General features: G+C 57.0%; 2 protein-coding genes across 2 annotated transcripts; both read right to left on the reverse strand.

Moving 5' to 3' along the window:
- Nucleotides 1–654: 654 nt before the first annotated feature.
- On the reverse strand, nt 655–4,515 carry LOC138919837 (spermatogenesis-associated protein 31E1-like). The gene is made up of 4 exons (XM_070246433.1): nt 4,223–4,515; nt 3,397–3,457; nt 2,878–2,938; nt 655–2,594 (listed from the first exon to the last, which is right to left on the reverse strand). Exons 1-4 carry the CDS (start codon nt 4,409–4,411, stop codon nt 1,172–1,174), a joined length of 1,734 nt encoding a protein of 577 aa, XP_070102534.1. The 5' UTR covers nt 4,412–4,515; the 3' UTR covers nt 655–1,171.
- A 3,726-nt stretch (nt 4,516–8,241) lies between these two features.
- On the reverse strand, nt 8,242–11,653 carry LOC138919838 (spermatogenesis-associated protein 31E1-like). The gene is made up of 4 exons (XM_070246434.1): nt 11,424–11,653; nt 10,601–10,661; nt 10,075–10,135; nt 8,242–9,801 (listed from the first exon to the last, which is right to left on the reverse strand). Exons 1-4 carry the CDS (start codon nt 11,607–11,609, stop codon nt 8,343–8,345), a joined length of 1,767 nt encoding a protein of 588 aa, XP_070102535.1. The 5' UTR covers nt 11,610–11,653; the 3' UTR covers nt 8,242–8,342.
- Between the last annotated feature and the right edge of the window lie 2,424 nt (nt 11,654–14,077).

The following is a 14,077-nucleotide window of genomic DNA, read 5'->3' on the forward strand; positions in this document are numbered from 1 at the left end:
TGGGCAGAGGGGTGAGGCCCACAGCAGCACGCGTGCTCCCCACCCGCCCGCCCTCAGAGCCGGGAGCGCAGCCATCCTTGTCGCTGCTGCTCCAGACTGTGACAAGCACAGAGGGACGGGGACGCTGGGCCGAGAGGGATGCGCAGGCCCATCTCCACGGCAGCTTCAGCAGGGAGAGGAGCAGCTCCCGGGGCAGCGTCCTCACCTATTCCCAGCGAGAGCTCGGGGTGCAGGGCAAGCTTCCTCGCCCTCCGGACTCAGGGCCAGCACTGCCCCACACTCCCCTCCCCACTCTGTGACCTGTGAGCCTGTCTCTACGCTTGCTGGAGCCTCTGCAAAGCCCCTCCCTACAGCCCCACAAGTTCAAGGGCCAGAGAACGCAGGAGAGGACAGGCGGGGCCCATCGTGGGCTTGGGGTCTTAGAGGTTTTGCTCATCTGGAAAGAGCCCAAAGCTTCCATTGGTTTTTGTAAGGACGGTGTGATGGGGACTTGAGGTGCAATGGGGGAGCTGGGGCGAGGGCAGGTGAGCCACGCTGCAGTCGGCCTCCCCCCATGGCCCTGTCCCTTCTGGAAGCCAAAGCAGACGCTCAGGAAGGGCGGAGCCTGACCCCGTTTTTTCCCCCTAGCAGGGCACAGACAGAAGCCACGACCTCTAGGGAGAAAACAAGTGTATTTGGGGAAAATTGGGGTAGGAGGACAGCATTAGCACGGAGGGTGGGATAAGGAGCAAAACCAGGTTTTCTGTTCGTCCGCTTGCCCGTTCGGGCAGAGAAGCGTTCCTACGAGGAAAGCTGTGTCAGGCACAGTCTGCTCATCCCGGGAGAGGCATATCTGAGGAGAGCGTGGCGGGTAATGGATTGGCTGAGGCAGCTGCCACCCTCAGCCCAGGCTGGCAGGGTTTGGCCGGGGACCGCGGCTGCCCGGATGGCAGGGTCCCGTCGCCATGCCTGCTCTGATCCATCCCCTCGTATTCGGACAGTTGTGGTCCCTGGAGGTGGGTTGGGGACTGTCCTCTGTGATTGTTCTCCTCTGCTCTGGGGAGGAGGGAACGTCGTGGTGACAGGTATGTCCGGCTTGCCAGGCCTGAAATGGGTTTTGCGATGCTTCTGCTGGGAGGCCAGAAGTTCTCGGCCAGCCTCAGTTTCCCTCCCAGGACGCAGACACAGGATGTCACTGTCGATGGCGCCTGAACAGCCCCGCCATCCGACGCCGAGCTGTGTGTGACCCGTGCCCGGCTCTGGGCGGTGGCTGAGGCGGGCTTGCCTTTGCGAGGGGCTCCTCTGGTGCTTCCTCCTTGTTGGGCCTCAGGCAGGGCAGGAGGCGTCTCAACATTTTTCTGAGAGGGCTGTCGCGAGGATCCTCTTCCTTTGCAGGCGGGGGCTGGAGGGGTTTGGTCTCGAGGGTGTCTCCCACGTCCCCGACCTGGCTCCGAGACTGGGACCCTGACTCCCCGTCCAGTGTTGCCACCCCGCGGCAGGGCTCTGGTGAGGCCCCACCCCTGCTCTCCTCCCGAGGCTCTTCCCTGGCCACGGGGGACCCTGAAGTCGGCCCCCGACGGCCTTGCTCGGCCCCCACGAAGGTCCCACCCCGCCCTTTTCTCTCTGAGAGGCCGCGTGGGAAGCTTGGAGAAGGCGGCCGGCCCTCCTGTCCCGAGAGAGAGGCTTCTGAGGGCCCACTGCCATCGCCAGGTAGGGTCCCTCCCAGGGCCTTCTGATTTTCCTCACACACAGGTGAGGGAGCAGGGAGGGGACGGGCCAGCCTGGGAACTGATGGTTTGGTCGTCCAAGTTAAGACCTGGTCACCCGGAGGAGGCTCAAGAGGTTTTCCCGTCAAGTGTGCAGAGTCAGCTTTCGAGGGGGCCCCAGAATCACAGGTGGCTGCGGGGGGCAGAGGGGACCGTGGAAGGGCCGAGGGTTGAGCCTCACATGCTTCCAGAGCGGCAGGCCCCAAGGGCAGGAGGGGTAGGCCCCAGCGGAAATTCAGCCCAGACGTGATAGTGTGTGCTGGGAGCATCTGAGGAGTGCGTGGATCGTCTTGTTCTTCTTCCCAGACCTCCGTTTGCATGCTCTCCGTGATGTCTGTCTCGAGCAGCTTCTGGGCGTCAGGGTTGGCGACTGAGGGGCTGTCGGTCTCTCCCTCCCTATGTGTGGGGCCTCCCCAGAATGAGGCCACTGGTGGGTGGCAGGACAGGGGCCCTTGCTGGGACCCGAAGTGCGACGGCACGGGGAAGAACAAGACCTGGATCGTGTTCCAGCGGGAGGGGAACGTTTCAACGCGACAGCTCACGCGGCCGTGGCCTGAGTTGGGAAATGGCCAACACGAGTGAGCTGGGGCCGAGCTCGTGGCAACAGGGCGTAGTGGAGTGGTGGTCAGGGCCGAGGGCGGTTCTGCTGGCAGGGTGGAGGCCCAAGGTAGAGTGCGCTGGGTGAGAAGAGCCAGGGAAAGTGCTGGAGCCGTGGTGAGAGGAGCACCTTGCACGGGCTTCCCGCGTGGCTGGCGGACTCTAGCAGACGCTGTCTTGCACGCCTCCCCAGGGGAGGCTTGAGATGTCAAGCGATGGAAGCACCCCTTACAAGACAGCCTCCCCGGGGAGCTGCGGGAAACAAGATGCACAAGCTGTAGCCAGGAGCAGAGGGCCCTGGGACAGCAGGGCAGGCCAGGCCAGGCCAGGTGCGGGTGGCCCCTTGAGAGCCATGGCCCTCCCTGGCCCTCCCTTCACTTCACCGAATTCTCCTGCTGTCCCTCCCCGCCAGGCCTCTTGCCACCCCCTGCCCCATGGCTCCCCTCCCAGCTCAGCCCCAAGCTGCCTGTAGCCCCGGGGCACGTCAGAGACTCTGCGAGGAAGAAGCCCAGGAGAGAAGGGCAAGATTCCTTACCTTGGCGAAAGGGACCTCAGGCCCCCCACTTCTGCCAGGTCCTTCCGGCCAGCTCTGTAAGCTAGAAATGAGGGCACTGGGTCACAGCCGTGAAGGCGGGGGCCTAGGGCTCTGGCAGGAGGCTGCGTGCAGTGTGCCTTTAGGGGAGACCGTTTGAGGTCAGACTCTGGAGCCCAGGCACCAGTGCCCAAGGCCACGGGATCCCTGACGGGGATGGCAAGGCTGCTGATGGGTTGAGGTTTGTCGTGGACCAAGTGCTTCAACCTCCACCACAGCCCACATGCCCCTGCTGGGCAACACCCTGTTCCGGACGCCTGCTGGCCTGGGCCTTGGTTCCGCGCACAGCATCTGGCAAGCACTCAGGTTTTCCTCTCCTTGCCGGGAGCCTCGCTGAGGGCTCTGTTTCCTGAGGGACAGGCTCTGTCCCTGGCATCCTCGAGCCCACGGAGCTGGGCGCTCAGGGACAGGAGGTGCAGGCCAGCTCTGGGGCACAGGGCTGAATGGCAGGAGCTTGCTTACCTTTCAAAGCTCCCCTTTTCTTCCTGCTCCTGCTGCTCCTCCCTCTCGGCTCCACTTGACGCTGAGGTGAGAGAAAAGACAAGAAACTGCGGGGTCTGAGCCCCAAGGCTCCCTCTCCTCTCTCTGGACCAGCCGCAGACGCACAGCGTTTGTGAGCGGGATGACTGCCTACCCTGAACTCCTGGGGCTCTGGGGTGTTCCTTCCCTTTTACTTCCTTTTGAAGTGGATAACTGAACACAAAATGGACGTTTGCTGTCTTCCTTCTCTGAGGATCGTAAGCAGGTCCCCATGTGGGACCAGCGTGCATCTTCTGTCACTGTTCCTCTGCTCGAGAAGCGCGCGCCTTCTCAGAGGTACAGGATCGTGTGAGCTTCCTCAGGGAGGACTCTGCTTCCTGAGGCTACAGCCCCACTCCAGGTCCTGCCCAGAGGCTCTCGGGGGCTCAGCTGTGCCCTCAGATCAACCACGACAGAGAAAAGGCCCGCCTGAGACACCTGCCCCGGGGAGGTGGCTGGGGAACGGGTGCTCAGGGCCTGTCTTCCCACAGATCCCACTCGGCATCCCGTCCGTGGCCACTGGTCGCTGGCCTCTGGGGCCTTTCCCTGGAGCCCTCTACCACACCGGGACTCCTGCTCGGAGGTCTTCGGACCGAAATCCCTGTGCCCACTCTCCCCCCTGCCCACCCAACCTGGCTGGTCTCTAGAAGGATGATGTTCTGTTCTTTCCCGTCCCTGGGGTCCCTCTAGTTGATTCAGAGAAGTGGAAATCACAGTAAAAGAGGAGAGAGACTCGTCTTCTGGTGGGTCTGGGTCCAGGATTTCTTACCTTCCTGACGTTTCTCCTTTTGTCAGTTGGTTGTGAGGGCGAATTCCTCTTGGGGGAGGGGGGGAAGAACAGGAGGAAGAGCCCCAGTCCATACAGGATGCGGAGGATGGTCCCAATCACCCAGGAGGCGGCACTGGAGCTCAAGCAGGTAGCAACAATGCTTTGTAGACGTAAGATAGGAGTTTCCATGTCTCAAGTCTAGTCCTACTCTCAGGCAACTGAGCGCTGGGAGTGACTTGGAGATTAGAACCCCACGCCCTCATCGTGGAACTGTGGCCGTGTCACGGGGGCTCCTGAGGGGGGAGGGGGGAGGGGCAGGCGAGAGGAGGGCAGCCGATTGGACCCCAGCCCCTGCGCCGCCAACTGGCCTCCAACTGCCTCCCTCCACCCTCCTGGGCCTTCTAGACCTTAGCTGGTTTTCTGTTTCTTCCACCTGGAAGCCAGCTGTCGCCCGGTTCCTTGCCTCTCCTGGATTCTTGGTTTGAAGCCACCTATCTCAGGGCCTTTGAAAGTCTGCAGTTCTCCCAGGAATTCGAGCTAGTTCCCAGGGACTCACACCCTCATTCTCCTCTGTCCTCAACTCCGACTGTTGTTTTCACCTCACTTATTGACTCTGTGTGTGCGTGCCAGGACACTGAAGTGCTGCTCTCTTAGCTGATCTCAGTTATAGAATGCAGCGTTCTCGACTCTAGTCACCACGTCAGACATGAGATCCTCAGAGCTCCTTGATCTCAGGGCTGAGAGTTGGTCCCCTTTGACCTGCCTCTCCCTCTCCCTCCCACTCCACAGCCGCTGGCCACCACTTTTGTACTCTCTGTTTCTGTGAATTGACCTTTCTTTTGTCGTTTTTCGAGTTCACGTGTTAAGCGACCCCAGGCAGTATCTGTCTTCCTCTGTCTGGCTTGTTCCACTGAGCGTAACGCCCGCCAGGTTCATCGATGTTGTGCCAGTCTCCACTCCATTTGTCCACGTAACAAGCTTTTGGTTTCGTCAATCTGGAAGTCCCACTTTATTTTACGCTTGTTTGGCTTTGAATATGAACGTTGTTATTGTTTCGATCAACCTTTGCCATCTTCACTCAGGACGACTCACCCAAAAATGGAAACTAATCATTTCTTACGGAACATAAGCATAATCAAAATTTAAGTAACTAAACCTCCCAGTAATGTGTTTTATGTTAGTCGCATTTCTACTTCTGAAGTGAGAAAGCCTTCACCAAGACTTATGGGACGTGCTGGACACACACACACACACACACACACAGACACACACACACGCGCGCCCATACATAACGCAGGCGTGGACACATTTGCACAGACCAATTCAGGCCTTTCCAACCAGAGAATTCAGCACATTCTCATTTTCTCTAAGCTTTTCTGTCGTCTTGACCCTGTTTCTTCTCATTCCGCCCGAAATAGACCGTCTTCCGTTTCCAGAGTTTAGACGGCTGTGTGGCCCAGCCCGAAGCCGGGCACGGCTCGAGTGAGCTGAAGTGCTGCTCTTGAGAGCGGACGTTGGGGCCGGGTCCGTGGCCCGGGTTGGAGTCCAGTCTGAGGCAGCCCTTTCTGGTCTCCCCGGTTTGCCCGCCACGCGATCTCTTTCTCAGAGTTGGCCTTGCCTTCCCCTTCCTGCCCCCTCCGGGCCCCCGGAGCCTCGAGTCTTGCCTGAACCTGTAGAAAGAGGGCCCTTCGAGTCCTAGAGGAATTCCCTGGTGACATCATCGGACATGCCTTTTTCAGTGAGAACTGGGGGTTCACTTAGGGATTGTACTTTTTGGTCAACGTGTTAACTTTTCAGACTCGTTGGACAGGTAGTGCTTAGATATCCGGGTTTATACTTATTACACAGCTATCCATACACACAGCGACGGAGAGAGACTCTTTTAACTGATAATAGGGTAATCTTACTTATACCAAAAGCGTTAAGGTCTACGTTGTTCTTACTAGCTTCACATGATAAATACGTTCCCGATTTACGAATGTGTGTGATCACAGCAGAATTTGCAACAGGGTAACTCTCTTAGCAGGCCCCAAGATGATCTTTAACGTCTTTCTCAACAGTTAAAACAACTTTGTTCTTCTGAAGTCCAACAAAGACCTTTTTCTGGAGCTGGGACTCCTAATTGGGACGCTTGGCTAGCGTATGACTGTGACCAGAGTCCCACATTCAGGCTCTCGCACGCAAGAGTTCTGGACTCAGGGCCTCCTCAAAGCCAGCTGCCCAGGTCAGGGACTGACATGACTCGGGCCTCCCGCGTGTTCCCTGAATTGGCCTGCCTGCCAGCTCAGAGAGAGGATGAGGAGCGAATGTGTTTTAAAATGCAAATCAATCGGAAAGCTCTTCCGGGAAACCTGACCCACCTGGAACAGTGTCAATAGTAGAGGGGAACCCCTGGTATTAAATAAAGACCGCCCACCCCAAATTTAGGGAAATTGGATTGTTTCCCTGACATACACGATGATTTCTATCTCTGTCATAGCAGAAGACAGAAGTACAGGAATTGCCTGCTGCTCCGATATTAAGACGAGTTTCAGAAAGGTTCCCTTTTCTCTTCTGTTCAATAGAGAAGCGATAGGAGGGCCAGGAACGCACTGACATTTTCTTGCTCTGTTGGGATTCATTGGATTCCGTTACCATTTAATCTAGCGATTCTGCGCTAGTACTCAAGTGAGAAACTGCAGTTGTGTGTTCATTCCCAAATAATTTGAGTCCACAGCAACCATGAGCTAGTTTCTTCTTAATTCAAGTGGAAATCCAGTTCATTCAGGGGACCTGCTCCGCAGGTGCGGATCTCTGTCTACTTAATGTTCTCTGGAGACGAAGAACAAAGAGCTTGTGACAGGTTGAAGGTCAGGGGTCTCCTGTCCAGATACGTTCTGACAGTGTTTTATTCAATGTGGTGATACCTGGCCCTCCCACGTCCTCGGCACCTGTCGTGCGTTAGGTAACGGCATTTTTTTCCTGAGGAAATGGCTCAATCTAAGATATGGTGTTAGGGTTAGTCTCTCTGCCCTGTTTCAGCCTTTCAACCTCTAATGCGTGTTGCATTCTTTCTAAGTTCCTGGAGGCTGGCCCATTTTCAAGCCTTCGTTACTCATTGCCATTGATATTAACCGTGCAGAAAAATTTAGGTTCACGCCAAAACCTTCCCCAGAAGTTCATAGCAGCTTTATGCATAGGGGACATTATAAAAACCAAAAACTGTCCTTCAGTAGGTAAGTGGTTAAACTCTGGTGGCACTTTGTCTCCTTCTCCCGGGTCCCAGCCTAGGTGCACAGTGTCCCACCATCAGATCATGCCGCCACACACTCACCCCCGGCTCCATTCCCCAGGAGGAGAAGGCAGGTGCAGGAGAGCAGGGCCCTGTGCCCCTCTGGGCGGAGGGGACAGGCCCGCAGCAGCCTCTGTGCTCCCCAACCGCCCACCCTCAGAGGCCGGAGCTCAGTCGTGGTCGTCGCTGCTCTTCCAGACTGTGACAAGGACAGAGGGAGGGCGACGCTGGGCCGAGAGGGTTGCGCAGGCCCATCTCCACGGCAGCTTCAGCAGGGACAGAAGAAGCTCCTGGGGCAGCGTCATCTATTCCCACCAAGAGCTCGGGGTGCGGGGCAAGCTTTCCCGCTCCGGACTCAGGGCCAGCACTGCCCCACACTCCCCTCCCCGCCCTGTGACCTGTGACTCTGTCTCTACACTTCCCGGAGCCTCTGCAAACCCCCTCCCTACAGCCCCAGAAGCTCAAGGGCCAGAGAACGCAGGAGAGGACGGGTGGGGCCCATCCTGGGCTGGGGTCTAGAGGTTTTGCTCATCTGGGAATAGCCTAAAGCTTCCGTTTGTTTTTGTAAGGATGGCGTGATGGGTACTTCGCGTGCAATGAGGGAGTTGGGGCCAGGGCGCGTGAGCCACGCTGCAGTCAGCCTCCCCCCATGGCCCTGCCCCTTCTGGAAGCCACAGTAGACACTCAGGGAGGGCGGAGCCTGACCCTGCTTCTACCCCTAGCAGGGCGAGACGGAGGCCACCAGGTCTCAGGGGAAAAAAACATGTATTTGGGGGAAATCGGGGTTGGAAGGCACCATCAGCACAGAGGGTGAGGTCAGGAGAAAAACCAGAAGTCCTTGGCGAACCCTCAGTCTGTCTCCCAGCGCCCAGACAAAGGATGATACTGTGGATGGCGCCTGAACAGCCCTGCCATCCGACGCCGAGCTGCGTGTGACCCGTGCCTGGCTCTGGGCGGTGGCTGACGCGGGCTTGCCTTTGCAAGGGGCTCCTCTGGTGCTTCCTCCTTGTTGGGCCTCAGGCAGGGCAGGAGGCGTCTCAACATTTTTCTGAGAGGGCTGACATGAAAAACCTCTTCTTTTTCCGGCAGGGCCTGGAGGGGTTTGGTCCCGAGGGCGTCTCCTGTTCCTCCGACCTGGCTCCAAGACTGGGACCCTGACTCGCCCTCCAGTGTTGCCACCCCACGGCAGGGCTCTGGTGACGCCCCACCTCCACTCTCTTTCAGAGGCTCGTTCCTGGCCATTGCTGACGCTGGACTCAGGTGTAGACGGCCTTGCTCGGCCCCCACGACCGTCCCGCTCTGCCCATTTCTGTCCGAGAGGCTGAATGCGAAGCTCGGAGAAGGCGGCCGGCCCTGCTGTCCCATCAGAGAGGCCTCGGAGGGCCCACAGCCATTGCCAGGTAGGGTCCCTCCCGGGGCCTTCTGGTTTTCCTCACTCACAGGGGAAGTTGAAGGGAGGGGAGGGGCCAGGCGCGGAACTGATGCTTTTGTGGTCAAAGTCTTATGTTTCTCTCCTGGGTGGGGCTCAAGAGGTTTTCCCGAGAACTCTGCACTGTCGGCCTTCAAGCGGGTGCCGGAATCACGGGTGGCAGAGGAGGGAAAAGTAGACCGTGGAAGGGCCAAGGGTTGAGCCTCACTTGCGTTCAGCTCAGCCGACTCCAAGGACGGGAAGGGTGGGCGCCAGCGGACATTCAGCCCAGACGTGATACTGGGTGCTTCGAGCATCTGAGGGCTGCCTGGGGCGTCTTGTTCTTCTTTCTCTGGCCAGGCCTTCGTCTGTGTTCTTTTCCTGATTTCCATCTTGAGCAGCTTTGGCGCATCAGGGTTGGCAAGTGAGGGGCTCTCCGTCTCTCCCTCCCTGTGTGTGGGGCCTCCCCGGAATGAGGCCACTGGTCGGTGGCAGGACAGGTGCCCTTGCTGGGACTGGAGGTGCGCTGACCCGGGGAAGAACAAGACCTTGATCATGTGCCACTGCGAGAGGAACTCGACGCGCCAGCTCATGCGGCCGTGGCCTGAGTTGGGAAATGGCCAAGAGGAGTGAGCTGGAGCTGTGCTCATGGCAGTAGTGTCCGGTGGGATTCTGGTCAAGTCAGCTGGAGGTTCCGCCGGCAGGGTGGAGGCCAGAGGTATAGGGGTGTGGGTCAGAGGCCCCAGGGAATGTGCTGGAGTCATGGTGAGAGTAGCACCTGCCACAGGCTTTCCGCGTGGCTGCTGGGCTCTGGCGTATGCTGTGTTGCTCGCCTCCCCAGGGTAGCCTTGACATGATGAGCGATGGGAGCATCCCTTGGAAGACAGCCTCCCTGGGGAGCTGCGGGAGCCAGGAGGCACAAGCTGCAGCCGGGAGCAGAGGGGCCCGGGACAGCAGGGCAGTCCAGGCGGGGGTGGCCCCTTGGGAGCCATGGCCCTCCATGGCCCCACCTCCACTTCACCAAATTCTCCTGCTCTGCCTCACTGCAGGCCTTTGGCCACCCCTGTCCCCGTGGCTCCCCTCCCAGCTCAGCCCCAAGCTGCCTGCAGCCCTGGGGCCACACCAGAGACTCTGGGAGCAAGAAGTCCGGGAGAGAAGGGCAAGATCCCTTACCTGTGCGAAAGCGACACCTGGCCCCGCACTTCTGCCAGGCCCTTCCCAGCAGCTCTGGGAGCTAGAAATCAGGAGACTGGGTCACAGCACTGAAAGCGGGGCAGGGGCGGTGGAGAGGGCTCTTACAGGAGGCTGCGTGCACTGTGCCTTTAGGGGAGTCTGTTGGGAGGTCAGACTGTCGAACCCGGGCACCAGTGTCCAAGGCCACCGGATCCCTGATGGGGCTGGCAAGGCTGCTGATGGGTTGAGCTATGTCATTGACCACGCGCTTCCACCTCCACCACAGCCCACGTGCCCCGGCTGGACGAGACCCTGTTCCAGGCCCCTCCTGGCCCGGGCCCTGGTTCCCAGCACAGAATGTGGCAAGTCCTCAGGTTTTCGTCTCCCTCCCGCAAACCTCCCTGAGTGTTCTGTTTCCTGAGGGACGGGTTCTGCCCCTGGCATCCTCGAGCCCGTGGAGCTGGGCGCTCAGGGACAGGAGATGGGGGCCAGCTCTGGGGCACGGGGCTGAATGGCAGGAGCTTACCTTTCAAAGCTCCCCTTTTCTTCCTGCTCCTGCTGCTCTTCCCTCTGGGCTCCACTTGACGCTGAAATGAGAGAAAAAAGAAGCAGCTGTGGGGGCTCCCTCTCCTATCTCTGGACCAGCCGTGGACACTTAGCGTTTATGAGGAAGACGACTGCCTACACTCAGCTCCTGGCGCCCGGGGGTGTTTCTTTCCTTTTACTCGTTTTTGAAGTGGAGACTAGAACGTGAAACGGATCTTTGGTGTCTTCCTTCTTTGGAGAACGTGAGGAAGGATGATTTTCTATGTGAGACCCACCATGGATTTCTTTCGTCACTGTTCCTCTGTTCAAGAATCACGCACATTCGCAGACGTCCAGAAGCCTCTGAGCTTCCTCGGGGAGGACTCTGCTTCCCGAGGCCCGAGCCCCACTCCAGACCCTGCCTGGAGGCTCTCGGGGGCTCAGCACTGCCCTCAGATCAGCCCCGACAGAGGAAAGGCCTGCTCAAGACGCCTGCCCCAGGAAGGCGGTGGGGGAACCAGAGCTCAAGACCCGTCCTCCCACGCAGATCCCACTCAGCATCCCTTCCTCAGCCGCTGGTCACTGGACTGGGGACTTTCCCTGGAGCCCTCTACCACACCTGGACTCCTGCTCTGAGATCTTCCGAGGGAAATCCTCGTGCCCTCTCTAATCCCTGCTCGCCCAGCCTGGCTTGTCCGTGGAAGGAGGATGTTGTATTCTCTGCCAGTTCCGGAGTCCCTCTACTTTGATTCAGAATCTTGGAAATGACAGTAGAACAGAAGAGAGACTCATCTTCTGGTGGGTCTCTGCCCAGGGTTTCTTACCTTCCTTATGTTTCTGCGTTCACAAGGTGGTCGCGAGGATGGATTCCTCTGCAGGGAGGGAAGGCGCAGGAGGAAGAGCCCCAGTCCACACAGGAAGGGGAGGATGGTCCCAATCACCCAGGAAGTGGAACTGGAGCTCGGCCAGGTAGCAAAGAGGCTTTTCAGAAACATGAGAGGATTCTGCATGTCAGAAATGCAGTGCTGCCCTCAGGCAACTGAGCTCTGGGAGTGGCTTGGAGATTATTACCCCAGGCCCCCATGACAGAAGTGCGGCCTTGTCACAAAGGGCTCTTGAGGGCTGCGGAGGGGACAGCAGGGGAGCAGGCTGGACCAGAGCCCCTCCCCCACCCTCTAGCCTACGTCTCCCTCCCTCTACCCTCCTGGGCCTTCGAGACCTTAGCTAGTTTTCTATGTCTTCCCCCTGGAAGCCAGAGGTCACCGGGTTCCTTGCGTCTCCTGGATTCTTGGTTTGAAGCCAGCTATCTCATGGCCTTCGAAAGTCTGAAGTTCTCCCAGGAATTTGATCTAGTTCCCAGGGATTCATACCCTGATCCTCCTCTGTCCTCAACTCTGATTGCTGTTTTCACCTCACCTAGTGACTTTGTGTGTGTGTGTGTGTGTGTGTGTGTGTGTGTGTGTGTGTGTGTGAGAGGACACTGAAGTGCCAGTCTCCTAGCTGATTTCAATTATGCAATTCAGTGTTCTCGACTGTAGTCACCACGCCAGACATTAGAACCTCCGACGTTTTTCATCTGAGAGCTGAAAGTTTGTCTCCTTTCACCTGCCTCTCTCTATTTCCCCCACCCCACAGCCGCTGGCCACCACTTTTCTATTCTCTGTTTCCATGAGTTGACCTTTCTTTTATAGTTTTCCGAGTTCACGTGTAAGTGAGCCCAGGCAGTATCTGTGCTTCTCTGTCTGGCTCGTTTCATTGAGCATAACGCCCGCCAGGTTCATCCATGTTGCGCAAATCTCAGCTCCATTTGTCCACATAACAAGCTTTTGGTTTCGTCAATCTGCAAGTCCCACTTTACTTTGCACTTATTTGGTTTTGAATACGAACGTTGTTATTGTTTCCACCAACCTTTGCCATCTTCACTCCGAACGACTCACCCCCAAATTGAAACTAATCATTTATTATTTAACGTAAGCATACTAAAAGTTTAAGTAATTAAACCTCCCAATGATGTGTTTTGTGTCAGTAGCGTTTCTGCTTCTGCAGTGAGAAAGCCTTTACCAAGACTTATGGCACATGCTGGACACACACACACAGACACACACACACACACACGCCCGCACATACGCAGGCGTGGACACATTGGCACAGAACACTTCAGTATTTTCAAAGCAGAGAATTAAGCATATTCCCATTTTCTTTAATCTCTTATGTCGTCTTGACCCCATTTCTTCTTACTCTGCCTCAAATAGACAGTCTTCAGTTTCCAGAGTCCAGACGGCTGTGTGGCCCAGCCCGAAGCCGGGCACGGCTCGAGTGAGCTGAAGTGCTGCTCTTGAGAGCGGACGTTGGGGCCGGGTCCGTGGCCCCGGTTGGAGTCCAGTCTGAGGCAGCCCTTTCTGGTCTCCCCGGTTTGCCCTCCACGCGATCTCTTTCTCAGAGTTGGCCTTGCCTTCCCCTTCCTGCCCCCTCCGGGCCCCTGGAGCCTCGAGTCTTGCCTGAACCTGTAGAAAGAGGGCCCTTCGAGTCCTAGAGGAATTCCCTGGTGACATCATCGGACATGCCTTTTTCAGTGAGAACTGGGGGTTCACTTAGGGATTGTACTTTTTGGTCAACGTGTTAACTTTTCAGACTCGTTGGACAGGTAGTGCTTAGATATCCGGGTTTATACTTATTACACAGCTATCCATACACACAGCGACGGAGAGAGACTCTTTTAAGTGATAATAGGGTAATCTTACTTATACCAAAAGCGTTAAGGTCTACGTTGTTCTTACTAGCTTCACATGATAAATACGTTCCCGATTTACGAATGTGTGTGATCACAGCAGAATTTGCAACAGGGTAACTCTCTTAGCAGGCCCCAAGATGATCTTTAACGTCTTTCTCAACAGTTAAAACAACTTTGTTCTTCTGAAGTCCAACAAAGACCTTTTTCTGGAGCTGGGACTCCTAATTGGGACGCTTGGCTAGCGTATGACTGTGACCAGAGTCCCACATTCAGGCTCTCGCACGCAAGAGTTCTGGACTCAGGGCCTCCTCAAAGCCAGCTGCCCAGGTCAGGGACTGACATGACTCGGGCCTCCCGCGTGTTCCCTGAATTGGCCTGCCTGCCAGCTCAGAGAGAGGATGAGGAGCGAATGTGTTTTAAAATGCAAATCAATCGGAAAGCTCTTCCGGGAAACCTGACCCACCTGGAACAGTGTCAATAGTAGAGGGGAACCCCTGGTATTAAATAAAGACCGCCCACCCCAAATTTAGGGAAATTGGATTGTTTCCCTGACATACACGATGATTTCTATCTCTGTCATAGCAGAAGACAGAAGTACAGGAATTGCCTGCTGCTCCGATATTAAGACGAGTTTCAGAAAGGTTCCCTTTTCTCTTCCGTTCAATAGAGAAGCGATAGGAGGGCCAGGAACGCACTGACATTTTCTTGCTCTGTTGGGATTCATTGGATTCCGTTACCATTTAATCT

The sequence above is a fragment of the Equus caballus genome, chromosome 21 (assembly GCF_041296265.1).
Source record: "Equus caballus isolate H_3958 breed thoroughbred chromosome 21, TB-T2T, whole genome shotgun sequence".
Classification (NCBI taxonomy): domain Eukaryota; kingdom Metazoa; phylum Chordata; class Mammalia; order Perissodactyla; family Equidae; genus Equus; species Equus caballus.